This window comes from Pristis pectinata, chromosome 13 (assembly GCF_009764475.1).
Source record: "Pristis pectinata isolate sPriPec2 chromosome 13, sPriPec2.1.pri, whole genome shotgun sequence".
Classification (NCBI taxonomy): domain Eukaryota; kingdom Metazoa; phylum Chordata; class Chondrichthyes; order Rhinopristiformes; family Pristidae; genus Pristis; species Pristis pectinata.
Genome location: NC_067417.1, coordinates 45,909,382 through 45,937,165, shown reverse-complemented (window position 1 = coordinate 45,937,165; position 27,784 = coordinate 45,909,382). Strand labels below are relative to the sequence as shown.

The window sequence follows — 27,784 nt, the reverse complement described above, 5'->3', positions numbered from 1 at the left end:
GCAACATGAACGCAAATCATTTGATGCCTCCCGAGTTTATTCATCTCGCTCCATAACATTTTTGAGGAATGTAGACACACCGTAAATCTGGTTTGTTTTGTGGGATTAGCCGCCCGGGTGTCGGAGTGAGGGGGGGTTGCTGTTGGGGAGAATTCAGGGGCTACATGTTTGGACAGGCCTTCCAGTTGAAGCTGGCTGTATCGGCCGGCTGCCTCACAGCTGCTCATCTCCTTCACCAACTCAGCCTTATCCCAAAATGTTTACACGTTGTTCTTTCACCAATGTCTTGCTCTAAAGAAAACTATTTGTCAATGATATGTAACCCCTCCAATAATTTGAAATGTTCATTTCCCTGCCCCCCTTCCCCTGCCCCCTGTCAGCCCTACACCCCCACATTCCCCCTCCCACCACACCTCAGGTTCACGACCCCCCATGATCCCTTCCCCATATTCACTCTCCCCACACCTTCCTCATGCTGCTTCCTTGCTCCACCACTTACCCCCTCCCTCCCCCTCCTCCCCCCTCCCTCCCCCTCCCTTCCCCCCCTCCCTTCCCCCCTCCCTCCCCCCTCCCTTCCCCCCTCCCTCCCCCCTCCCTTTCCTCCCCTCCCTTTCCTCCCCTCCCTTCCCCCCTCCCTTCCCCCCTCCCTTCCCCCCTCCCTTCCCCCCATCCCTTCCCCCTCCCTTCCCCCCTCCTTCCCCCCTCCCTTCCCCCCTCCCTTCCCCCTCCCTTCCCCCTCCCTTCCCCCTCCTCCCCCCTCCTCCCCCCTCCTCCCCCTCCTCCCCCCTCCTCCCCCCTCTTCCCCCCTCTTCCCCCCCTCCCTCCCCCCCTCCCTCCCCCCCTCCCTCCCCCCCCCTCCTCCCCCCCCTCCCTCCCCCCTCCCTCCCCCCTCCCCTTCCCCCTCCCTTCCCCCCTCCCGTCCCCCTCTCCCTTCCCCCTCTCCCTTTCCCCCTCTCCATTCCCCCCTCCCTTCCCCCTCCCTCCCCCTCCCTCCCTCCCCCCACTCCCTCCCCCTCCCCCTCCCCCCCTCCCTTCCCCCCTCCCTTCCCCCCTCCCTTCCCCCCTCCCTTCCCCCCTCCCTTCCCCCCTCCCTTCCCCCCTCCCTTTCCTCCCCCTCCCTTCCCCCTCCCTTCCCCTTTGTGCGTGTCTCTGTCTCTCTCCCACTCTGTCTGTCTCTTTCTCTCTCTCTCTCTCCCCCACTGTGTGTGCCTCTCTCTCTCTCTTTGCCTCTCTCTCTCTCTTTGCCTCTCTCTCTCTCTCTGCCCCTCTATCTCTGCCTCTCTCTCTCTGCCTCTCTCTCTCTCTCTCTGCCTCTCTCTGCCTCTGCCTCTGCCTCTCTCTCTCTGCCTCTCTCTCTCTGCCTCTCTCTCTCTGCCTCTCTCTCTCTCTGCCTCTCTCTCTCTCTGCCTCTCTCTCTCTGCCTCTCTCTCTCTCTGCCTCTCTCTCTCTGCCTCTCTCTCTCTGCCTCTCTCTCTCTCTGCCCCTCTCTCTGCCTCTTTCTCCCTCTGCCCCTCTCTCTCTCTGCCTCTCTCTCTCTCTGCCTCTCTCTCTCTGCCTCTCTCTCTGCCTCTCTCTCTCTCTCTCTGCCTCTCTCTCTCTCTGGGCCTCTCTCTCTCTCCCCCTGTGCCTCTCTCTCTCTCTGCCTCTCTCTCTCTCTGCCTCTCTCTCTCTCTCTGCCTCTCTCTCTCTCTGCCCCTCTCTCTCTCTCTGCCTCTCTCTCTCTCTCGCTCTGCCTCTCTCTCTCTCTGCCTCTCTCTCTCTCTGCCTCTCTCTCTCTGCCTCTCTCTCTCTCTCTGCTCTCTCTCTCTCTCTGCCTCTCTCTCTCTCTCTGCCTCTCTCTCTCTCTCTGCCTCTCTCTCTCTCTCTGCCTCTCTCTCTCTCTGCCTCTCTCTCTCTCTCTGCCTCTCTCTCTCTCTCTGCCCCTCTCTCTCTCTGCCCCCTCTCTCTCTCTGCCCCTCTCTCTCTCTGCCTCTCTCTCTCTCTGCCTCTCTCTCTCTCTGCCTCTCTCTCTCTCTCTGCCTCTCTCTCTCTCTCTGCCTCTCTCTCTCTGCCTCTCTCTCTCTCTCTGCCTCTCTCTCTCTCTCTGCCTCTCTCTCTCTCTCTGCCTCTCTCTCTCTCTCTGCCTCTCTCTCTCTCTCTGCCTCTCTCTCTCTCTCTGCCTCCCTCTCTCTGCCTCTGCCTCTCTCTCTGCCTCTGCTCTCTCTCTGCTCTCTCTCTCTCTCTCTGCCTCTCTCTCTCTCTCTCTGCCTCTCTCTCTCTCTCTGCTTCTCTCTCTCTCTCTGCCTCTCTCTCTCTCTCTGCCTCTCTCTCTCTCTCTCTGCTTCTCTCTCTCTCTCTGCTCTCTCTCTCTCTCTCTGCCTCTCTCTCTCTCTCTGCCTCTCTCTCTCTCTCTCTGCCTCTCTCTCTCTCTCTCTGCCTCTCTCTCTCTGCCTCTCTCTCTCTCTGCCTCTCTCTCTCTGCTCTCTCTCTCTCTGCCTCTCTCTCTCTCTCTCTCTCTCTGCCTCTCTCTCTCTCTCTCTGCCTCTCTCTCTCTCTCTCTGCCTCTCTCTCTCTCTCTCTGCCTCTCTCTCTCTGCTCTCTGCCTCTCTCTCTCTTTGCCCCTCATCCTGTGTCATACCTTTTACTAACGATCCCTCCCTTCCACCCCTCTGCATGTCATCCATTTGTGGATCAGTCGCTAAACTAGACATCTCTTGAAGCGTGCTGACTTTCCTGTGGTATCTTAGGGGTTAACTGCCAGATTGTAATGCTCTGGGTGGAGGTAGGAACGATTTGTCAGAATGTGATTAGACTGGTCTGTTCACGGAGCTCCCATTACATTCCTGATTTATCTCAACCCACAACCTCTGGCAAGTTCCTATCCAGCTGTTCCTCGGTGCCTTATCCAACAAGGCCTTTGACCCCCAAGCTCTGGTTACCAAACTCTCCGCCAGAACAAGCAGGAAGGAGATGAGGAGGAGCAAGTGGACTCCCAACCCAAGGGGGAGGTGTGAGCTCCACTGCCTCCAGCCGGAGGATATCGGACGCTGGATCCTTGCGTGTTCTTATTCCGAAGCCCCACTGTCTGCTCCTTGGTATTCCATGTTAGGACGTGGAGAGAGAGACTTTTTGCTTACCGTTCCTGGGCGTTTGCTGCCCTCGCAGCTCAGTGCATTGGCTGGTACTGGTGGCAGGTCAACACAAGGACAAAGGACACAAGAAAATAGGAGCAGGAGGAGGCCACTCGGCCCCTCAAGCCTGCCCCACCCTTCAATATGGTCAGGGCTGATCTACGCTGGCCTCGTCTCCTCTTCTGTGCCAGTTCCTCACAACCCTCAATTCCTCGACCTTTCAGATATTTATCAACCTCCACCTTAAGTATATCTCAAAGAGTTGTACAGCATAGAAGCAGGCCCTTCGGCCCACCGCATCTTTGCCAACCATCGTGCCTATCTATACCAATCCCCCTCGCCTGCATTCATTCCACATCCCTCCGTGCTCTGCTCATTCAAGTCCCTGTCCAGATGCTCCTTCGATATTGTTACTGTCTCTGTTCCCACCACCTCCTCTGGCAGCTCATTCCACGTACCGACTACCTGTCGTGTGAAAAAACTTACCCCTCAGATCTCCTCTAAACCTCCTCCCTCTCACCTCAAACCTATGCCCTCTAGTTTTAGACACCCCTATGCTGGGAAACAGATGCTGACTGTCTACCCTGTCTTTGCCTCTCACAACGTTATAGACCTCTGTTGTGCCTCTCGGCTTCCTTCGCTCCAGGGAAGACAGACCTAGCCTTATCCAATCGCTCCTGGTGACTCAAGCCCTCTGATCCCATTTAAATCCTTTCTGCACCCTCTCCAGCTCAATCACACCCTCCCTATAGTTGCGGTGACCAGAATTGCGCACAGTACTCCAAGTGTGGCCTAACCAACATTTTGTAACTCAGTGCCTCTGCTAATATACCAGGGATAGGCACAGTGGTTGGGCAGACACAGTAGTGTAGCGGCAAGCATAACACTATTACAACGCCAGCGACCTGCGTTCAATTCCCGCCACTGTCTGTAAGGAGTTTGTACGTTCTGCCCGTGTCTGCGTGGGTTTCCTCCCACATTCCAAAGACATATGGGTTAGGAAGTTGTGGGCATGCTATGTTGGCGCCGGAAGTGTGGCGACACCTGCAAGCTGCCCTCGGAACACTCGACGCAAAAGATTCATTTCACTGTGTGTTTTGATGTACGTGTGACTAATAAGGATATCTTACTCCTTATTTATTGCCCTATCCACCTGCGTTCCAGTTTTCGGGGAACTATGTACTCGTACCCCAAGGTCTGCCTGTTTAATAACACTCCCCAGGGCACTGTGAATGTACTGCCCTGGTTTACCCTCCCAAAATGTATCACTTTACACTTGCCTGAGTGAAATCCCATGAGCTATTCCCTTGCCCTTGTTCCCAGTTGATCTATATCCCACTGTAACCTTAGGCAACCTTCTTCGCTGTCTCCTAAACCACTGATTTTGGTGTCATCTGCAAATGTTTTAATCAGACCACCCACATTCCATCCAAATCATTTACATACATGACAAATGACAGAGGGCCCAGCACCGATCCCTGCGGTACACCACCGCTCACATGGCTCCCATCTGGAAAATCCACCCTCTGCCACCTCCCTCTGCCTCCTATCATCAAGCAAATTTTGTGTCCAATTTGCCGACTCATCCTGGATCCAATGTGTTCTAACCTTAATCCGGCCTCCACCACACTCGAGGGCAGAGAATTCTGGAGATTCATCACCCTCTGAGAGAAGTTTCTATGTACCTCAGTTTTAAATGACTGGCCCCTTATTTTGTTAGCTGTGTCCCCTTGTTTGTGGCTCTCCCACTGGTGGAAACGCCTCGATGTCTACCCTGTCCTGACCCCCTAGAATACCCTCCACCTCACCCCCACCCCATCAAGTGGCCAGGCCCCTTCCTAGGTGACATTGCTTTTGCCTGGTTGTATGGAGAGTGGTGAGACTAGGTGACGAGAGATTTCACAGAACAGGGCTGGACATGCTTGGCAGATATCAAAAGACCATAAGATATAGGAACAGAATTGAACCATTCGGCCTATCGAGTCTGCTCCACGATTCAATCATGGCTGATTTTTTTTTCTTTTTTCAACCCCATTCTCTGGCCTTCTCCCCGTAACCTTTAACCCCCTTACCAGTCAAGAACCTATCAACCTCTGCCTTAAATACACCCAATGACTTGGCCTCCACAGCCCTCTGTGGCAACGAATTTCACAGACCGACCATCCTCTGAAGAAATTCCTCCTCATCTCAGTTTTAACGGGACGTCCCTTTATTCTGAGGCTGTGCCCTCGGATCCTGGACTCTCCCACTGATGGAAACATCCTCTCCACGTCCACTCTGTCCAGGCCTTTCAATATGCGGTAGTTTTCAATGAGATCCCCCCCCTCATCCTTCTGAACTCCATGGAGTACAGGCCCAGAGACATCAAGCGCTCCTCATACTTTAACCCTTTCACCGTTCTTGTGACCCTCCTCTGGATCCTCTCCTGGGCCAGCACATCCTTCCTGATGCAGGGTTTCGACCCGAAGCATCGACAATTCCTCCCCCCCCCCCCCCCCCACAGATGCTGCTCGACCCACTGAGTTCCTCCAGCAGATTGTGTGTTGTTGCAGTCTCTTGTAGCTCCAGTACATCTTTCCTTAGATACGGGGCGCAAAACTGCTCACAAAACTCCAAATGCGGTCTGACCAATACAACTTCAGCAGTACATCCGTGCTTTTATATCCCAGTCCTCTTGAAATGAATGCTAACATTGCATTTGCCTTCCTTACTACCGACTTGCCCTGCGAGTTAACCTTAAGGGAATCCTGAATCAGGACTCCCAAGTCCCTTTGCACATCTGATTTCTGAATTCTCTCTGAATTCATTTCTGAAATGGTCTACACCTTTATCCTTCCTACCAAAGTGCATAACCCACGCTTCCCTACACTGTATTCCATCTGTCACTTCTTTGCCCGCTCTCCCAACCTGCCCAAGTCCTTCTGCAGACTCCCTGCCTCCGCAACACTACCTATCCTTCCACCTATTTTTGTATTGTCTCCAAACTTGGCCACGATGCCATCGGTTCTTTCGTATTCAATACGCGAGTCGGAAATGATGTAGCAGCTTCCAGTACACGGCAGCGGAGTGGGGAAGATTCTGCAGAGGGGAGTGTTTGAGGTTTCCGACAATCTATCAATAGATGTGCGGTGTTGTACTTGGGCACTGTGTCAGAGATAGCTGGTTTCTGGGGGAGATGGGAAGATCCAGCATTCAACAACCTTTTACCACAATGTGGTCAGGGAGGATAGTTCTAGGCGAGGAGAAGTGGCGGCAAAGTTCTGCGAATGGGTCTCTGGAATTAACTCGGACAAGTGTGAATTGATGCATTTTGGGAAGTTAAACCAGGGCAGGACATACACAGGGCCTTGGGGAATAGCAAAGGGACCTCGGTGACTAACAGTTGAATCAGTCCACCATGAGCCAGCGGCACTCGTGCTGAAACTGGTCTAGATGTGGTCACACTACAGCTAGCATTCTGTTCACTGAGACGCAGAGGAAAGGTCCAACAACTTGCACGAGGTTTGGAAGGCTGCCAAAAAGCAGGTCAGTTTCCTTGGTGTTACTGATGCAGGCATCAGCACAGAAGAAAGGAAGTTGTACTAATTCTTTATAAAATACTGGAGTATTGTTGCCAGTTTTGGTGAGGGTGTCAAGACTTTGGAGTGGGTGCAGAGGGTAAAATGAGTGATGGGAGAAGCTCAGGTTGTCCTTGTATTGGAAGAAGTTAAGGGGAAAATTGCTTGAGTCGGGAAGATTCTGATTAACTAAGAAGAAATAGTTTTCTGAGGCGGGAGAGTCAGGGCACAGATCATTGCCAAGACAACCAAGGGTGAGACGAAGAAACCAGATTTTCACACAGCAAGAGATCCAGAAGAAGGGTGGAGGCAGGTTGCGAAGAGGGATTGAGAAAATTTTTGCAGGAGAGTTACTTGCAGGGCTGTGGGGAAAAGGCAGTGGAGTTGGACAAAAGAGAACAGAGGGACGATGGGGGTTCTTCTGCAGTGACTGATCGAAGGCTATTCAATGTTAACCAACTGCACTATTGACCAATCACGATCTCCCTTCTTGCTATCTCCATCCATCCTTTCTCTCTGGGGGTCACTTCTCACACATCTGTGTCCACAGTACCTCACTCCGTTGCCTGTGCTCTTTGACAGAGAGTCTTTGTCCCTCTCATTTCTTGCTGCTCATTCTTGTCAGTGAGTCTTTTCTCCCTGTTATTTTAGCCGTAGTGGATTGTTTTCCTGGGTAAGTTAAAGGGGACTTGGTTTACTCCTTTTCCGCAGGGAATAATCCCAGTTTTGCTTAGCTTCCAGCTCTAGTTCCCAGAAACCAGAGCTGGTCTCTGAAGGACATGATGTGGGTAGCCGGGAAGTGAGCAGAATTGGTTACGGCATCAACAGACGATGTCAGGTCTGACTTCATGTCCCCAGTCTTGACGCTTGAATATTTAGTCTAGACTGACACTCCAATATAGCACTGACAGATGGAATCACAGTCGTACAGTATGGAAACAGGCCCTTCAGCTCACTGAGGGCATGCTGTTCAACAACATCTATTTACACAAATTCCTCTTTTTTTTCATTCTCCCCACATTCCCAGATTCTACCCCTCACCAACACACTGGGAGCAACTTACAACGGCCAATTAACCTACCAACCCGCGCATCTTTGGGATGCCGGAGGAAACCAGAGCGAAGCTCGGCGCAGACGGCCCCAGAGCTCAGGATTGAAGCCGGGGCTCCGGGGCTGTGAGGCAGCCGATCCACCAGCTGCGCCACTCTGCCTGTCAGTGCAAATCAAAAAATTCTTTGATATCGTTTTGAAGAAAAGTTGAGGAGTTCCTTGTTGAGAAGTCGAGGTGGCAGATACATTAGGGACATTTAAGAAACTCTTAGATGGACGCATGAATGATAGAGAACTGGGGAGCTATGTGGGAGGGAAGGGTTAGATAGATCTTAGAGTAGGATAAAATGTCGGCACAACATTGTGGGCCGAAGGGCCTGTACTGTGCTGTACCGTTCTATGTTCAAAGTTCTGGCTCGTGATTTTAATCCAACCAATGTCACTTAAGTGTGTTAGATGGCCATTTTGATGTTCATGGTTGAGGGAGCTTGCTGCAGTTAACTCCTGATTATGCAAGGTACGGGAACATCTTCACTGATAACGCAAAGGCTTACAGTTTACCTCAGTGGCATGGGAGGTCTGTGATATCCATTCAGGGAATGACGTTTACCTGGGCTTGGGCTGAGATTTGGCTATCAGTGTACAAAGTTGCTCTGCTCTCAGTGGATGGTGCCGTTATGGATACGTAGATGAGTGGCAAGGATAAATGTAAATTGCCTTGGCTAATGACCAAGTGATAGAAGCTGGGACTATTATAGCTGGATGTCCGCTGGTCAGCATTGATGTGGTGAGCTGAATGGTCTTCTATGTTCCATGACACAGTTAACCCGCTAAAGGTAAACCAGCCAGTACCTACTTGAGAGTTTTCTCTATGCAAGCTGGCTGTCACATTGCTACAGGGAGCCCTCTGCTGAATTATTTCATTGGTTCTAGTTATCCTAAAGATGTGAAAGGCACTGTACAAGTGCAGACTCCTTCATTGGATTAATCCACAGTGGCGTGGCGGGTAGAGCCGCTGTCTAACAGCACTAGAGACCTGGGTTCGATCCTGACCTCGGCTGCTGCCTGTGTGGAGTTTGTACGTTCTCCCTGTGACTAGCTGGGTTCCTTCCGGGTGCTCCGGTTTCCTCCCACGTCCCAAAAATGTGTGGGAACAGTAGGTTAATTGGCTGCTGTAAATTGCCCCTAGTGTGTGGGTGAGGGGTAGAATCGGGGGGGGGGGGGGAAGCTGATGGGAATGTGGGGAGGATAAAACTGGGATTAGTGTAGGATTGGTGTAAATGGGTGGTTGATGGTCGACACAGACTCGGTGGGCCGAAGGGCCTGTTTCCGTGCTGTCTCTATGACTCTATAACACCCAGCAGACTAAGATAAGATTTCTTTATTAGTCATATGTACATCGAAACACACAGTGAAATGCATCTTTTTTGTGTAGTGTTGTGGGGGCAGCCCGCAAGTGTCGCCACGCTTCCGGCGCCAACGTAGCACGCCCACAACTTCCTAACCCGTACGTCTTAGGAATGTGGGAGGAAACCGGAGCACCCGGAGGAAACCCACGCAGACACGGGGAGAACGTACAAACTCCTTACAGACAGCGACGGGAATTGAACCCAGGTCGCTGGCGCTGTAATAGCGTTACGCTAACCGCTACACTACCATGCCTGCCCTACTATCTACTTGCAGTTTATAAAACAAAATTACTTCTTATGACACAGGAGAGGCCATTTGGCCCTTTGGCTCCGTGACCAGCTTCCAACAGACTAACCCCATCAGCCCCACTCCCCTTAGAGTCATACAGAACAGAAACATGCCCTTCGGCCCAACTGGTCCATGCTGACCAAGATTCCCAGCTAAGCTAGTCCCATTTGCCCACGTTTGGCCCTTATCCCTCTAAACCTTTCCTGCCCTTATCCCTCTAAACCTTTCCTATCCATATCCCTGTCCAAGTACCTTTTAAATGCTGTTAATGTACCTGCCTCAATCACTCCCTCTGGCAGCTCGTTCCATCTACTGACCACCCTCTGAGTGAAAAAGTTGCCCCTCAGGTTCCTATTAAATCTTTCCTCTCTCACCTTCAACCTATGCCCTCCAGTTCTTGATTCCCCAACCCTGCGCGCGTTCACCCTCTCTATGCCTCTCATGATTTTATACACCTCTATAAGATCACCCCTTCTTCTACACTCCAATGAAAACAGTCCCAACCTGCTCAACCTCTCTCCATAACTCAGTCCCTCGAGTCCCGGCAACATCCTTGTAAATCTCCTCTTTGCTCACCACTTATTCTCTGTTACATCCCCATCAAGTCCCCTTTGGTTCTTTTACCACTTATATGAAGTAAGGGGCAATTTGCAGGGGCCAATTTACCTATCAATACTCATTGGGATGTGGGGGGAAACCAGAGCACTCAATTGAAACCCACACAGTCACAGAGAGATCATACAACCTCTACGTAGACAACACCCGAGGTCAGGGTCAAACGTGTCACTGGAGCTGCAAGACAGCAGCACTAATTGATGCACCACGGTGCCCCTCATTGATCTAGGTGTGGCACTGAGATAATGAGGGAAAGAGAAAATCTATTTGGATTTTAATGGATCAAAGGAAAGTTTTTCCTCTTGCCACAGTTGTCCGAATGTGCACCTGCAGGCTTCCAAGTGTTGGAAGCAACAGAATTTGGGAAGATGAGGGAAAGGAGGAACGTCCTTTGTTGTGAATTATTCGTTGATATAATTCGTCTCCTTGTCCCCACTTTGTTCAGGTTCCCCTTCAGTGAGGTGAGTCTACACCACGGCCCCTACAGACCAAAGCCAAGATGCCACCTCCCAAAGATATAGTGAAGATTGCCGTTCAGATGCCTGGAGCTTATCCTCAGCTCATTGACCTTGACCAGGTAAGGGACTCGTCTGGAGAGTTTTACCCCCGCCGGGAAATTTCCACTCATTTCTCCTCGATTCCCAGCAGCAGACAGAGGAGAACAGCTCGAGGGCAGTTGGGTACCTGTAGTCAAGGTCAAAGTCGAGTTTATTGTCACATGCACAAGTACATGTGTGCACAGGTGCAATGAAAAACTTACTTGCAGCAGCATCACAGACACATAGCATCAGATACACAACATTCACAACAGAAACATAAATTAAACCTAAATTATACACAATTTTTACAAGAAGGAACACAATTAGAACCAAAAAATGTAAGGTCCGTTGTAGAGCAAAGTGGTCATAGTGTTGCTCTACTGAGGTAGTGATTAGGGTTGTACAGGTTGGTTCAAGAACCGACTGGTTGAAGGGAAGTAGCTGTTTTTGAACCTAGTGATGTGGGACTTCAGGCTGGTCTTTAGTGTTGGATCGGTTCACAAACAAGGTCATTATGGAAGGGCAGGGGACTGGGAGCAATGCAGAGCCCAATAAAAGCCACAGCATTGTCCATTTAGCTGTCTTGGGGGCAGTACAACTGAGTGAATAGAGTCCAGAGTGTCAGGATGAAGTCACTCGGTCTTTAATTGTGTTTCCCGGTGCATAGAGCTTCTTAAAAAGCGACACAAAGCCAGACATTGTGCTTCTCAAGACTGCACTCAATAAGACCCATGGATTACTGATTCGGCTACTGAACTGTATGCAGCCATCCCAGAACTCACTAACTCCAAGCCTGTTTCAATCAGGAAGCTTTAAATACTCCAAGTTATCCAGGCTCAAATTTAATTTCAAATGAAAAGTATTGGGTTTTCTAGATTTCTGATTGCTAGAGAGTTCTCCTGGGTTGATGGACTTGTGGTTAGAATCCTTCTCCTCCTCCTAGGGTGTTTGGAGTTCTGAGCAGGTCTGATGTTTCTAGGGGGCCTTCCCTGAAGACGCTCATGAGCTCAGACATACGTACCGTCTAAGGTCGCATTCCTTAACAGCAACCTGCTTAACTTAGTAAAACTTTGCAAAACGATTCCTGAGGCTATAACTAAAGAAAATTTGAAAGTAAGCATGCAAGTTCAAAGTCAAACTCGAATTTATTGTCACATGCACAAGTCCATGTGTGCACAGGTGCAATGAAAATCTTACTTGCAGCAGCATCACAGGCACAGAGCATCAGATAAGCAGCATTCACAAGGAAAACATAACTTAAACATAAATTATACACAAGTTTTACAAGAAAGAACACAATTAGAACAAAAAACCATCTTTTGTAGTCCAAAGCGGTCATAGTGTTGCTGTACTGAGATAGTGATTACAGTTGTGCAGGTTGGTTCAAGAACCAAATGATTGAAAGGAACTAGCTGTTCCTGAACCTGGTGGTGTGGGACTTCAGGCTTCGGTACCTCCTGCTCGATGGTAGCTGTGAGAAGATGGCACAGCCCTGATGGTGGGGATCTTTAATGATAGATGTTACCTTCTTGAGGCAGTGCCTCATGTAGATACTACCGATGGTGGGGAGGTGACATATTGGGCTGAGTCCACTACTCTCTGGAGCTTCTAATGTTCCTGCGCATTTGAATTGCTGTACCAGACCATGATGCAGCCAGTCAGGATACTTTCAACAGTACATCTGTAGAAATTTATTGGAGCGTTCGGTGATAAACCGAACCTCCTTAACCTTCTAAGAAAGTAAAGATGCCGGCACGCCTTCCTTGTGGACGTTAGGACAACTAACTGAAACAGTGGTCAAAAAGTTAGAGGTTCAGGAGCGTATTGAAGAGGAAAGAGAGAGGCGATGCTTAGGGAGGGTATTTGTGAGCCTAGTAGCATGCAGTTGAAGATGTGGCTGTCAGTGATGGAGCATCTACAAGGTGGGAATTCACGAGAGCTAGAACTGAGGGGATGCAAAGTATTGAGGTGGTTTTTCAACAGGAGTTTAGAGCAAAGGGATTTGTCACGTTAGGGAGTGATGACAATTGTGAAATGGGATGTTGGTGGGCCAGAGGGATTCTCATCTCTCAGCATTTTGGCCCGTTTCTCGTTGAGTTGATCACATCAGTGGGACAGAGGTCAGGACCGGATTCATTCACGGCAGGGCTCTCCGGTTGGCGGTTCCGGCCAGCTACTATTGGGACCACGAGCGGTTCCTGAGGGAGCCGCATCGGAAGAACTGGAGGATCTGGCCAAGCTTCGAAAGGAGACCATCAGATCAAAATGCACCAGCTGCAGTGAGCTGCAAGAGTAAAAAAATTCAGCTCCTTGTGCCTAGTCCACCATTTAATAAGATCACGGCTTTTACCTCAACATCACTTCCCCACACTAACCCCACATCCCTCGATTCCCTGACTGCTGTTTCAAACTAAGTGCACATAGAGTACATAGAACATTACAACAGAGCACCGGCCCTTCGGCCCACAATGTTGTGCCGACATTTTATCCTGCTCTAAGATCTATCTAACCCTTCCCTCCCACATAGCCCCCCATTTCTCTATCATTCATGTGTCTATCTAAGAGTCTCTTAAATGTCCCTAATGTATCTGCCTCCACCACCTCTGTCGGCAGTGCGTTCCAAGCACCCACCACTCTCTGTGTAAAAAAAAAACTTACCCCAACATCCTCCCTATACCTTCCTCCAATCACCTAAAAATTATGTTCCCTCGTGTTAGACGTTTTCCCCCGGCTGTCCACTCGATCTATGCCTCTTATCATCTTGTACACCTCTATCAAGTTACCTCTCATCCTCCTTGTCTCCAAAGAGAACAGCTGTAGCTCACTCAACCTATCCTCATAAGACATGCTCTCCAATCCACATCCTCAAAGAATTCAATCAGGCTCGTGAGGCATAACCTGCCCCTCACAAAGCCATGCTGACTGTCCCTAATCAGCCTGTGCTTCTCTAAATGCCCATAAATCCTGTCTCTAAGAATCTTCTCCAGTAACTTGCCCACCACTGAACTAAGACTCACTGGTCTGTAATTCCCTGGGTTATCCCTACTCCCTTTCTTGAACAAAGGAACAACATTTGCCACCCTCCAATCATCTGGAACTACTGCTGTGGCCAATGAGGATGCAAAGATCATCGCCAAAGGCACAGCAATCTCTTCCCTCGCTTCCCATAATAACCTTGGATATATCCTGTCTGGCCCCGGTGACTTATCTATCCTAATGTTTTTCAAAAGTTCTAGCACATCCCTTTTCCGCACGTCAACATGCTCTAGCATATCAGCCTGTCGTACGCCATCTTCTCAAACGTCAAGGTCTCTCTCACTGGTGAATACTGAAGCAAAGTATTCATTAAGGACCTCCCCTACCTCTTCTGACTCCAGGCAGGTTTCTTCTTTTATCCCTGATCGGTCCTACCCTCACTCTTGTCATCCTCCTGTTCTTCACATATGTGTAGAACGCCTTGGGTTTTCCTTAATCCTACTCACCAAGGCCTTCTCATGCCCTCTTCTAGCTCTCCTAAGTCCATTCTTAAGCTCCCTCCTGGCTACCTTGTAACTCTCCAGAGCCCTGTCTGATCCTTGCTTTCTAAACCTCAGGTAAGCTTCTTTCTTCCTCTTGACAAGATATTCTATGTCTCTTGTCAACCACGGTTCCTTCACTCTGCCATCCTTACCCTGCCTCAGTGGGACAAACCTATCCAGAACCCCATGCAGGTACTCCCTAAACAACCTCCACATTTCTGCTCTGCACTTCCCCAAGAACGTCGGTTCCCAATTTACGCTCCCAAGTTCCTGCCTAATAGCATCATAATTCCCCCTCCCCCAATTAAATACTTTCCCATATCGTCTGCTCCTGTCCCTCTCCAAGACTATGGTAAAGGTCAAGGAGTTATGGTCACTGTCTACAAAATGCTCTCCCATCCAGAGATCTGAAACCTGATCAGGCTCATTGCCTAGTACCAGGTCCAGTATGGCCTCTCCTCTAGTCAGCCTGTCCACATACTGTGTCAGGAATCCTTCCTGGACGCTCTGAACAAACTCTGCCCCATCTATCCCTTTTACACTAAGGAGGTGCCAATCAATATTAGGGAAGTTGAAATCACCCATGACAACAACCCTGTTATTTTTGCACCTTTCTAAAATCTGCCCCTCCTGATCTGCTCCTCAGCATTTCTGCTGCTATTTGGGGGGGGTCTGTAGAATATTCCCAATAGAGTGATCGCTCCCTTCCTGTTTCTGACTTCCACCCACACTGACTCAGTGGACGATCCCTCCAGGACATCCTCCCTTTCCACAGGTGACACTGTCCCTGATTAGCAAAGCCACTCCCCCACCTCTTTTACCTCCGTCCCTGTTCCTTCTGAAACATCTAAACCGTGGAATATCCAGCAGCCATTCCTGCCCTTGCAACAGCCAAGTCTCCGTAATGGCCACAACATCGTAGTTCCATGTACTTACACATGCTCTGAATTCATCACCCTTGTTCCTGATACTTCTCACATTAGACACACTTCAGCCTATCCAACTGACTGCAATTTTGCCCTTTCAGCTGCCTGTCCTTCCTCAGTCTTTCTACATTCTGCATCTACTTGTACCATAGATGCACCAACCTCTGACCTATCACTCTGGTTCCCATCCCTCTGCCAAACTTGTGTAAACCCTCTCCAACAGCTCTAGCAAACCTGCCCGCAAGAATATTGGTTCCCCTCCAGTTCAGGTGTAACCCGTCCCTTTTGTACAGGTTGTACCTTCCCCAGAAGAGATCCCAATGATCCACAAATCTGAAACCCTGCCCCCTGCACCAATTCCTTAGCCACGCATTCGTCTGCCAAATCAACCTATTCTTACCCTCACTGGCACATGGCACAGGCAGCAGTCCAGAGATTACTACCTTTGAGGTCCTGCTTTTCAGCTTCCTACCTAGTTCTCTGTATTCCCTCTTCAGGACCTCACCTCTTTTCCTACCTATGTCATTGGTACCAATATGTACCACGACTTCTGGCTGTTCGCCCTCCCCCTTCGGAATGCTGTGGACCCGATCCGAAACGCCCTGGACCCTGGCACCCGGGAGGCAACATATCATCCGGGAGTCTCTTTTATGTCCACAGAATCTCCTGTCTGCCCCACCTTACTATGGAATCCCCTATCACTACCGCTCTCCTCTTCTCCCCCCTTCCCTTCTGCGCTACACATCCAGGCTCAGTACCTGTAGGGAAAACTGTCCTGGATCTCTGGATCTTGAAGGCACTGAATTTACCTCTTTCTGATAACAAATGATTGGATCAGGAGCAGGAGTTGGGGGATGGGATTGACATTAGATTTGTTCTGCACAGTGTGGTTGGGCTTGCTGTTTGATCTTCCTTATCTCTGTCTGCTCTGAAGTTTGAAGTGATTTGTATCTCTTGTGCATGAAGCGTTGTCCTGGGCCCAGCACATAGATGCAATCACAAGGAAAGCGTGCCAGCGTCTTTAGTTTTTTGGGAGGTTCAACTTGTCACTGAGCACACTTACAAACTTCTACAGATGTACTGTCGAAAGTAACCTGACTGGTTGCTTCGTGGTCTGGTATGGCAACTCGAATACGCAGGAACACAAGAAGCTGCAGAGAGTAGTGGACTCAGCCCAATACATCACGGGCACATCTCTCCCCACCATCGATAGTATCCACAGGAGATGCTGCCTCAAGAAGGCAACATCCATCATCAAAGATCCCCACCATCCGGGCCATGCCATCTTCTCGCAGCTACCATCGGGCAGGAGGTTTTTCTTGTGACTGCTGCTTATCTGATGCTCTGTGCCTGTGATGCTGCTGCAAGTAAGTTTTTCATTGCACCTGTGCACACATGGACTTGTGCATGTGACAATAAACTCGACTTTGACTTTGTAACCCAGTTCAGTGAAACTGGTGATGCCACCGGTGTGACCTCTCAGTTCAGCCTCAAGCAACATCAAAAGTAGCGGCAAAGCAGAACTTGGCCAAGGGTAGTTTTTCCAGTTTTTGTTACCGGGTTTTCATGGAAGTTTTCCATTGTGTTTGGGGATTAAAGGTTTGTCGATCTTCTCCCCCTGCTATTTGTTGCTGCATGTGCAGTGGTGTTAATTAGATCACGTTATGCAGACAGGACGTCAGGAGTGTGAATCTTGACCTTCCCCCAAACAAGAAGAGGTTTGCGAGATACCTACCTGAAGAGATGGTGCCTCTTTGGATGCCTCTCCCCATTTTTCACGGAGAACCAGCCCAAACCCAGCTGGAACTGCCTGATTTGATGTCAGCTGGGTTGAGCTGTGATGGCTCATGAGGTTGAATAGCCTGCTGGCAATTGCAATCCCGACTTGCCCAAATAATTTGCCCTGGAGTCTGGTACTGGAAGCAAGTATTGGATCTGAGTCTGTACCTTCTCAAGTTCAAGTTCATTGGCATGGGCATACATACCCAGGATATAAATGCCATGAAAATTAGTGTTTTGCAATGGCAGCACAGTATGTTACAAACTTGTCAAACATAAATTAACATAAACTTAAATTAACGTAAATTATATGTAGCTTAAATTGGTTTATTATTGTCTCATGTACCAAGGTACAGTGAAAAACTTTATTTTGCATGCCATCCGTACAGATCATTTCATCACAAAAGTACATCGAGGTAGTAACAAGGGAAAACAAGAGCAGAATGCAGAATATAGTGTTATAGTTATAGAGAAAGTGCAATGCAGGCAGACAATAAGGTGCAAGGCCATAATGAGGTAGATTGTGAGGTCAAGAGTCCACCTTATTGTACTAGGGGACCGTTCAATAGTCTTATAACAGCAGGATATAAGCTTTCCTTGAGCCTGGTGGTACGTGCTTTCAGGCTTATGTATCTTCTGCCCGATGGGAGGGGGGAGAAGAGAGAATGTCTGGGGTGGGAGGGGTCCTTGCCCATGTTGGTTGCTTTACCAAGGCAGCAGGAAGTGTAGACAGAGTCCATGGAGGAGAGGCTGGCTTCCGTGATGCGCTGGGCTGTGTCCACAACTCTCTACAGTTTCTCATGGTCCTGGACAGAGCAGTTGCCGTACCAGGCCGTGATGCATCCAGATAGGATGCTTTCTGTGGTGCCTCAATTAAAAATTAGTGAGGGTCAAAGGGAACATGCCAAATATCTTACACAATGAAAATAAATTAAACGTAACAACATTAATATAAGTTGAGAGAAAAAAGAAATATAGTCTGAGGTAATGTTAGGGTTTTTCAGGTGGGTTCAAGAAACTGATGGCGGTGGGGAAGAAGCTTGAGGTGTGGGGTCTTCAGACTCCTGTATCTCCGCCTGATGGCAGCATCGGGAAGAGGGCATGTCCCGGATGGTAAGGGTCCTTGATGGTGGATGTTGCCTTCCTGAGACATCGTCTTTTGTAGATGTCCTCGATGGTGGGGAGAGCTGTACCCATGATGGAACTGGCTGAGTCCACCTCTCTCTCTAGCTTCTTGCGTTCCTGTGTGTTGGAGATTCCGTACCAGGCCGTGATGCAGCCAGTCGGAAAGCTTTCTACAGTACATTAGTAGAAGTTTGTCAGGGTCTTTGATGACATACCGAATCTCCTAAAACTTGTAAGCAAGTAGAGACACTGGCATGCCTTCTTCATGGTTGCATCTATGTGCTGGGCCCAGGATAGATCCTCCGAGATGTTGACACCCAGGAACTTGAAGCTGCTCATCCTTTCCACCGCACACCCTTCAGTGAGGACTGGTACCTGTTCGCCTGGCTTCCTCTTCCTGAAATCCACAGTCAGGTCCTTGGTTTTGCTGACGTTGAGCGCGAGGTCTTGGGGATGTGGGGGCAGTTAATGTGAGTGGGGGGGGGGCGGGATTGAAGAGGGGCTGGAGGGATGTGGACAAAGTCTGCGGAGGGTGCAGGACTGTGAGAAAATAAAAATACTGAAGTGAAGGCAAATTGAAGGGGTTCAAATTCTGAGAACCCTTTCCCTGAGACACAGTGCCTTTTGTATGACTTGCATGTTCCATCTGTACTGTGAGATACCGATTTTTATTTCTTTCTGATCCCAATAGAAAAAGCCTCTATCAACGGTCCTGAAGGAAGTCTGTGAGGTGTAAGTACCTGCTGTCTGATCCTCTGAGTTCTGGGGAATGTATGGCCTGTGACACAGGATGCTAAAATAGGCATCTTTCAGTCAAAGGTTAAAGGAAATGTACCTGAATCAGTGATGTCGATGGACTAGCCATATATCTCCAAGTCAGTGAAGGTGTATGACGTGGAGGCGATCCTGTGATGATGATTTTCCTTGTGACTTGAAGCCCTTTGGCTTTCAGATGATAGAGCTTGTGGGTGTGGGAGGTGCTGTCGGAATAGCCTGGGTGTGTAACTGCAGTGCATTTTGGAGATGGTGCACGGTGCAGCCACTGTGTACCGGTGGTGGAGGGAGTGAGTGTCTAGGGTGGTGAACTGGGTGCCAGTCACGCCGGCTGCTTTACCCTGGATGGTGTTGAGCTTCTTGAGGGTTATCCAGGCCGGTAGAGAGTATTCCATTACGCTCCTGACTTGTAACCAGGAGATCCAGCCTCTAATGTCCAGCTCAGGTTTCACCAGGACTACTCAGCTCCAGACCACATCACATCCCTTGGCCCAAACACGGGCCAAGGAGCTGAAATCCAGAGGTAAAGTGTGAGTGATTTCCCTCATCATCAACATAGAACATAGAATATGGAACACTACAGCACAGTACAGGCCCTTCAGCCCACAATGTTGTGCCAACATTTTATCCTGCTCTAAGATCTATCTTACCCTTCCCTCCCACATAGCCCTCCACTTGTCTATCATTCATGTGTCTAAGAGTCTCTTAAATGTCCCTAACGTATCTGCCCCCACAACCTCTGCAGGCAGTGCGTTCCACACACCCAGTGTCTACATGGGTTTCCTCCGGGTGCTCTGGTTTCCTCCCACTTTCCAAAGACATACGGGTTAGGAAGTTGTGGGCGTGCTATGTTGGTGCCAGAAGCGTGGTGACACTTGCGGGCTGCCCCCAGAACGCTCTACGCAAAAGATGCATTTCACTGTGTGCTTCGATGTACATGTAACTAATAAAGGTATCTTGTCTGTGTAAAAAAACTTACCCCTGACATCCCCCCTTATACCTTCCTCCAATCACCTGAAAATTATGCCCCCTCGTGTTAGCCATTGTTGCCCTGGGAAAAAGTCTCTGACTGTTCACTCGATCTATGCCTCTTATCATCTTGTACACCTCTATCAAGTCACCTCTCATCCTCCTCCTCTCCAAAGAGAAAAGCCCTGGCTCGCTCAACCTATCTTCATAAGACATGCTCTCCAATCCAGGCAGCATCCTGGTAAATCTCCTCTGCACCCTCTCTAAAGCTTCCACATCCTTCCGATAATGAGGCAACCAGAACTGAACACAATAAGGTTGTATTTAACTGAGCACAGCACCAAGCAGCTCTGGTGAAAGTGGAGGCAAGGGAGATCGAGGGGGTGGATCTTCCCACTGATTGAAGCCATGCCTCACATAGAAGAAGATGTTATGGTTGCTGGAGGCCAGTCATCCCCACCCTGGGACATCGCTGCAAGAGTTCCTCAGGGCCAGTGTCCTGCGCCCAACCATCTTCAGCTGCTTTGTCAATGACCCTCCTTCCATCAGGGGGTCAGAAGTAGGGGCATTCGCTGGTGATTGCACAACGTTCAATCCCATTCACAACTCCTCAGCAAACGAAGCGGTCCCTGCCTGCACGTAGCAAGACTGACAGCATTCGGGCAGGGGCTGATACGGTGCAAGCAACCTTTCACCACACAAATATCAGACAATGTCCCAGAGCCAGTGAAGGAACGGGTCAAGTATTTCCAAGTGCAAGTGTTGAGTGTCTTGGGAAGATGATCTTTCCCACGTGGCTGCTGACCTAGACCTTCGATTACCGAGCCACCTCTCTCCTTGACTTCAGTGACTTTACCGCTCAGTGGTGCTGGGGACAGGGTACAGCCTACGCCCAGCATTGACGTCTGGTTAACACTGATCAAGACGCCGTTGGATCAGCCACAGAAACACCGTGGCTACGAAGGCTGTGTGCTGGTCCGCAGCGGAGTGGTCCTGGGGAAACGCAGGCTGGACGTCACTGAGCAGGTTATTGGAGACTAGGCCCTGCTCAGTAATGCCGTTGAGACGCCTTCCATGAGTGATGGTGAACAGCAGACAGATAGAGTGATAACTGGCTGAATTGGATGTGTCCTGCTGTAGAACATACAAGGGAAATACCCTGTCCCCATCAACATTTTCGCTTCTTATGATAGAGAAGGAGACCATTCAACCCATCGAGTGTATGCCGACTCTCAGAGCATTCCATCAGTCCCATTCCCCCACTTATTTCCCTGTGACCCATTCTCTCTCTCATGCCCATCGGCTCCCCAATTCTCCTGCCAACTCCTGCCAACACCTACACACTAGGAGCAATTTACAGAGGCCAGTGAACCTACCAACCTGCACGGCTTTGGAATGTGGGAGGAAACCAGAGAACGTACGGACTCCACCCAGACAGCACCCGAGGTCAGGATCGAACCCGGGTCACTGGAGCTGTGAGACAGTGGCTCCACCAGCTGTGTCACCATGTAACAGCAAGAGGTGATGACGGTACTCTGTCCCAACACCAGTGCGTAGGCTGCACTCTGTCTCCAACACCAGTGCATAGGCTGTACACTGTCCCCAACACCAGTGCGTAGACTGTACTCTGTCCCCAACACCAGTGCGTAGGCTGCGCTCTGTCCCCAACACCAGTGCGTAGACTGTACTCTGTCCCAACACCAGTGCGTAGACTGTACTCTGTCCCAACACCAGTGCGTAGACTGTACTCTGTCCCAACACCAGTGCATAGACTGGACTCTGTCCCAACACCAGTGCGTAGACTGGACTCTGTTCCCTCCCCAACACTGCAGTGCCACTGAATCATTGTTCCAAGACAACGGCTCCAGACCTTCCTGAGCAGCGTCACGCTAACTGACAGACGTGGAAGGTTCCGCAACGACACCCTCACATTGACCAAAGTTTGCCAGCTCCAGACTCCCTTCCTGTTCTAGGGAGGGGTTGCCACGTTCTGCATGCCGTGCCTCAGTCTGAGTAAGTGAACACAGTGAGCACCCAGGCACTGTGTCGCATTGGAGACGTTGAAGTGAATGATGCAACACCCGGTCCTAGCTCCCAGCCACAGTCGCTTGTACCAGTGCCCCTCAGTCACCTGATGTCTTGTACCAGCCCCCACACCCCCTGCCGCCTGTCCCAGCAACCACGCTCCGTCCCGTCCCAGTGACCTTCCCCATCACCTTCCCAGCGACCTCCCCACCACCTGTCCCAGTGACCTCCCCGCCGCCTGTCCCTGTGACCTCCCCCATCGCCTGTCCCAGTGACCTCCCCCATCACCTGTCCCCTCATCCCCTTTCCCGACGACCTCCCCGCCGCCTGTCCCAGCGACCTCCCCGCCGCCTGTCCCAGCGACCTCCCCGCCGCCTGTCCCAGCGACCTCCCCGCCGCCTGTCCCAGCGACCTCCCCGCCGCCTGTCCCAGCGACCTCCCCGCCGCCTGTCCCAGCGACCTCCCCGCCGCCTGTCCCAGCGACCTCCCCGCCGCCTGTCCCAGCGACCTCCCCGCCGCCTGTCCCAGCGACCTCCCCGCCGCCTGTCCCAGCGACCTCCCCGCCGCCTGTCCCAGCGACCTCCCCGCCGCCGGTCCCAGCGACCTCCCCCGCCGCCTGTCCCAGCGACCTCCCCCGCCGCCTGTCCCAGCGACCTCCCCCGCCGCCTGTCCCAGCGACCTCCCCCGCCGCCTGTCCCAGCGACCTCCCCGCCGCCTGTCCCAGCGACCTCCCCCGCCGCCTGTCCCAGCGACCTCCCCCATCACCTTCCCAGCGACCTCCCCGCCGCCTGTCCCAGTGACCTCCCCCATCACCTGTCCCCTCATCCCCTTTCCCGGCGACCTCCCCACTGCCTGTCCCGGCGACCTCCCCGCCGCCTGTCGCCCATCACCTGCCCCCCCCCCCCATCCCCTGGTCCCAGCGGCCATTCTGCAGCCATCTCCACCTGTCGCCTGGACCAGTCCTCTGCCCTTTGCACTCACAGATGGAGCAGCCTCTGCACGGAGCAAGCCAACCTTTACTGCACCCGATCAGAGAGCTGAAGTGGGACCCTTCCCATTCCCGAACAACTTCCTAATGGTGTTGACTCTGGCTGACGGAAGGTGCGTCTGTACCACAAGCTGCGTTTGAATTATGGTCAATATTCGGCACAGCAGTTACTAATGAGCTCACTGCAGGCTCCTTGTGGGTGAGATTTGAAGGGGTGAAACATAATGCCGTTTTTGTTTCCTCCCTGACAAGGTGGAATAAGAATAATCCGGACCAGTACGCGCTCCAGTACACGGACGGGATACAGAGCTACATCACAGAGTCGGTGAGGGGCGCTGGAGTGGTCAGGGAGTGGGGGTCCGGGCCTTGCTGGGATATCCTCAGCCCTTGTGATCTGTGTCCTTGGAGGCCCTCTGGTGAGATCACAGCACGAGGGCAATCTGTTGCCGTCCAGGATCGGGAGAATGCCACAGTGGGGATGATACTCCTGTTCCTATTCAACACGGTGTCTCACCAAGTAGAAAGAGGCCATTTGGCCCATTGAGTCTCTGCGCTCAGTGCAATCCCACCAAACCCTGTTGTCTATTGTCTCTCTCCCCAGGTTCATTGACCCACCCCGACTCTCCTACCCATCTTACAGTGGCCAGTTAACTTTTAGTCTTTGGGGCGTGGAAGGACACTGGGCGGTCACAGGGGGAGCGTGCAGACTCCACACAGTCAGCGCCCGAGGTCAGGATCGAACCCGGGTCGCTGGAGCTGTGAGGCAGCAGCTCTACCCGCTGCGCCAGCCTTCGAAAGATGATGGATAACTCCCTGTAAGGGGCCGCTTTCAGAAGGATATGAGGGCAGAAGACAGGTGTTGCAGTGGGGAGAGTTAGTAATGGGTATATCACACAAAACAGTAGGAGGCCACTCGGCCCCTCAAACCTGTCCCACCCTTCAATATGATCTTTCATTGATTTCTTCAATATCCATTCCATTCAAATTGGCGTTCAAGTTTCAAGTGGGAGTGAGGGACACGGGAGAGATTTGAGGGGAATGTTCAGGCCGAAGTGGAAGGCAATAAGAAGTCATACAGCACGGAAACAGGCCTTCACCCCAATGTCCACGCCGATCTAAACTAGTTCCATTTGCCTGTGTTTGGCCCATGTCCCTCGAAACCTTTCCTATCCATGTACCTGTCCAAATGTTGATAGAACATAGAACACTACAGCACAGTACAGGCCCTTCGGCCCACAATGTTGTGCTGACATTTTATCCTGCTCTAAGATCTATCTAACCCTTCCCTCCCACATAGCCCTCCATTTCTCTATCATTCATGTGTCCATCTAAGAGTCTCTTAAATGTCCCTAATGTATCTGTCTCCACAACCTCTGCCGGCAGTGCGTTCCACGCACCCACCACTCTCTGTGTAAAAAAAAAACTTACCCCTGACATCCCCCTTATACCTTCCTCCAATCACTTTAAAATTATGCCCCCTCGTGTTAGCCATTGTCACACTGGGAAAAAGTCTCTGACTGTCCACTCGATTTATGCCTCTTATCATCTTGTACACCTCTATCAAGTCACCTCTCATCCTCCTCCTCTCCAAAGAGAAAAGCCCGAGCTCGCTCAACCTATCCTCATAAGACATGCTCGCCAATCCAGGTAGCATCCTGGTAAATCTCCTCTGCGCTCTCTCTAAAGCTACTGCATCCTTTCTATAATGAGGCAACCAGAACTGAACACAATACTTAAATCTTTCCCCTGTCACCTTAAACCTGTGTCCCCTAGTTTGTGATTCCCTTTCCCAGGGAAAAGGACTGTGCATTAACCTTAGCTATGTCCCTCATGATTCTATACACCTCTATAAGGTCACCTACACGCCAAGGAATGAAGTCCTAGCCTGCCCAACCACTCCCTATAACTTAATGCCAAAGTTTATGGGCACACACACAAGTCCATGTGTGCACAGGTGCAATGAAAAACTTACTTGCAGCAGCATCACAGGCACATAGCATCAGATAAGCAGCATTCACAAGAAAAACATGAATTAAACATAAACTATACGCAAATTTTAGAAGAAAGAACACAATTAGAAGGGTCAAACGCACCCTCGAGTCCTGGCAACATTCTCGTAAATCTTCTTTGCACTTTTTTTCAGCTTATTGACGTCTTTCCTATAGCAGGGTGACCAAAACCGTACACAGTACTCCAGCTGTGGCCCCACCAACACCTTGTACAACTGCCACACAATAACCAGGCTTAGTTCAGTAACTGGGCCTTGCTTGCAGCCTGGATCAGGAGTTAGCATACCAGTGGTGAGGGAGTTGTGCTGAGTGATTTGCTGACTCATTGGTTCGGCCTCAGGTGGAGTACTGTGTCCCAGTCTTGCCACCCCCACTTTAGGGAGCAATCCAAGGCCTTTGAGGAGATTGCAAATGGGAACAGCCGTTGGGAACTTTGCGGAGAGACCAGAGAAGATAGGATTGTTCCCCCTTGTAGCGGAGACTTTGAGGGGCTGTTCACCGGGTTATGTGGCTTTGATGGAACAAAGAGGGATTGTTTCCATGGGCAGCAGAGTCAATTAATTGGGATAAGAGTGAACAGGAAGGGTGTAAGGGCGAGTGTTTTTACACGGTGGGCCCTACCTGAGATGATGGTGTGGGCAGATCCAAGGGTGCCTTGCAGAAGGTTACTGGATAAAGACCGGGAAATGAAGAGAGTTTCAGGACAACGGAGCAGTATGTGTGTGTGGGGAGGGGTCACTCTAAACCTGTGTCAGTCTGGGGTGATGACTTTCTCTTGCTTCCCCCCTATCTCCCTCCGTGCGTTGGATGTTTGCTGGGCAGGACTCCTGCGCAATTGGATCTTTTGCCCTGCGTGGTGTGCAATGGCAGCACTGTGGTGCTGGGCCAGAAAGCCCCCACTGAGAGGCCCCCGTGTATAACAGGGGGGTGGGAGGTGACAACAGCACGGGGTGCAGCGGGTAGAGCCGCTGCCTCACAGCTCTGGAGAGGCAGGTTCAATCCCGACCTCCGGCGTTGTTGGTGTGGAGTTTGCATGCCGTCCCCGTGACCGTGTGGGATCCCTCCACGCCCCCCCCCCCCCCCCCCCCCCCCCCCCCCCCGGGTGCTCCTGTTTCCACCCACGTCCCAAAGACGCGCAGGTTGATGGGTTACTTGGCCGCTGAAAATTACCCTTGGTGTGTGGGTGAGGGGTAGAATTTGGGGAGGGGGGAGTTGACGGGAATGGGGTGAGAATAGCTTACAGGGAAAATTAGTTGTGGGGGTGGGATTGGCTCTGTGGGCCGGCATAGACTCACTGGGCCGAATGGCCTCCGATATTGTAAGGTGGTGTGGATAGTATGGAGTCCTTGTGTGGTTTACCTCGGCACATTCGTCCACTCATCCCTGTCTGATGGGCCGGGATCCCCAGGACAATTCGGGATCCATGTGGAGCTCCCATTGATGGGCCGTGTGGAGACGTCCCGGGGAACGCTGGGCTTGGTACTGGCCAAGGGACAGGATGGGGAAAACGGGCGGCTCTCTCGCTCCGACTGTGGCTCACCGAGCGCCTTCTCGTTACAGAACCGGCACGAGATTAAGAACGGGAGCATCCTGCGGCTGGCCACAGCCCCGGTAAGTCCCTCCACCGTCGGAGCAACCACGGGCGGATTTACCCCCTCTGCCAGGTACGAGGCCTGGAGAGAGGGCCCCCCCCCCCCCCAACCCCCCGAGTCCATCAGCTGGATCCTCCCGGTCAGGAAGTCTGGGTTCGAAACTCGACTCTGGCCCTGGTTCCCAGCCGATCCCGCGGATCTTTGGGAATAGTCGTCCATTCCCAGCAGTTCAAGTTGGAGGAGGACCTCCCCCGCTCCCTCACCTACCACGGGAGCCTCCGAGCCCCTGTAGTTCATGGCTGCCGTAATGCCAAGGCACTGACCCACAGGAGACTGCTGCCTCTGCTACACACATCTGTCCTTCCGCACTGGGTCCTGTTGAAGAACCACTTGGTCGTGACGGGCAGCACCTCCAAGTACATCTTGCCCACCCTTGACACCCACTCTCTCAAGTAATTGCTAATGAAGCAAATACCCTGGTTAACCCTGAAGCCCACTTGTCTCCCCAGCAGAGCCCTGTGATTGAACTCTGGCTGCCTCTGATCTGTTGCTCCTGCACTGGCTCCGGGACGGGCTGCATCACAGTGGGGAGATGCTAGTCCTTGTTTTCGCTTCCATGGCTTTGGCCCTTCCCTCCCTCTGTCTCTCGTCCCATCCCAGAGCTCGGCACTGATCCACTTCGGGCATCTTGACCTCCTTCCTTGTGATCAATCCACCATTGGGGTCCTTGTCCACAGCTCTGGGATTCCCTTCCCTCCAAGTTCCTCAAAGCCCACCTCACTCATTGAATGTTGTCGTTTGTCCCAACGTCTTCTGTAGCTCAGGGTCAAATTCTGTTGTGTGTGTGTGTGTGTGTGTGTAGGTTTGTGTGTGTGTGTATATGTGTACAGGTGTGTGTGTGTGTGTACAGGTTTATGTGTGTACAGGTGTTTGTGTGTGTATGTACAGGTTTGTGTGTGTGTATGTGCGTTCAGGTTTGTGTGTGCGTATACAGGTTTGTTTGTGTGTGTGTACAGGTATGTGTGTAGAGGTTTGTGTGTGTGTGTATAGAGATTGTGTGTGTACAGGTTTGTGTGTGTGTGTATATGTATATGTGTACAGGTTTGTGTGTGTACAGGGGTGTATTTGTGTGTGCATGTGAATGGGTGTGCATGTACAGGTGTGTATATATAGGTGCGCATGAGTGGGTGTGTACAGTATATGCAGATACATATCTGTGTGTAGGGTCTATAGATGTGTACGTGTATGGGATTGTGAGCATATTGTTTGTTTGTGCAGGCATATGTGTGTGTGTACCTGTACAGGCAGTTAGGTGTGTGTGTGGGGGGGGGGGGGGGGGAGGGGGGAGGGATCTGAGCAAGTGTGTGTGTGTGTGTATCTGAACAGGTAGGTATGCATCTACACGTTTGTGCAGATGTGTCTGTATGTGTGTCTGTGTGTGTGTGTGCGGTGTGTGTGTGTTTGCAGGCGTGTGTGTGTGAGACCTTGTAGGTGTATATAAAATCATGAG

At 51.2% G+C, this 27,784-nt stretch overlaps 1 protein-coding gene across 1 annotated transcript in view; it reads left to right on the top strand.

Moving 5' to 3' along the window:
* elmo3 (engulfment and cell motility 3) overlaps positions 1-27,784 on the top strand; it is a 121,362-nt gene that overhangs the window by 28,550 nt on the left and 65,028 nt on the right. The window contains exons 2-5 of the mRNA XM_052028039.1: positions 10,476-10,607; positions 18,609-18,649; positions 22,926-22,998; positions 26,243-26,293. Coding sequence (XP_051883999.1) covers positions 10,530-10,607; positions 18,609-18,649; positions 22,926-22,998; positions 26,243-26,293 — 243 coding nt within the window. The 5' untranslated portion in view covers positions 10,476-10,529. The remainder of the gene's footprint in view (positions 1-10,475; positions 10,608-18,608; positions 18,650-22,925; positions 22,999-26,242; positions 26,294-27,784) is intronic.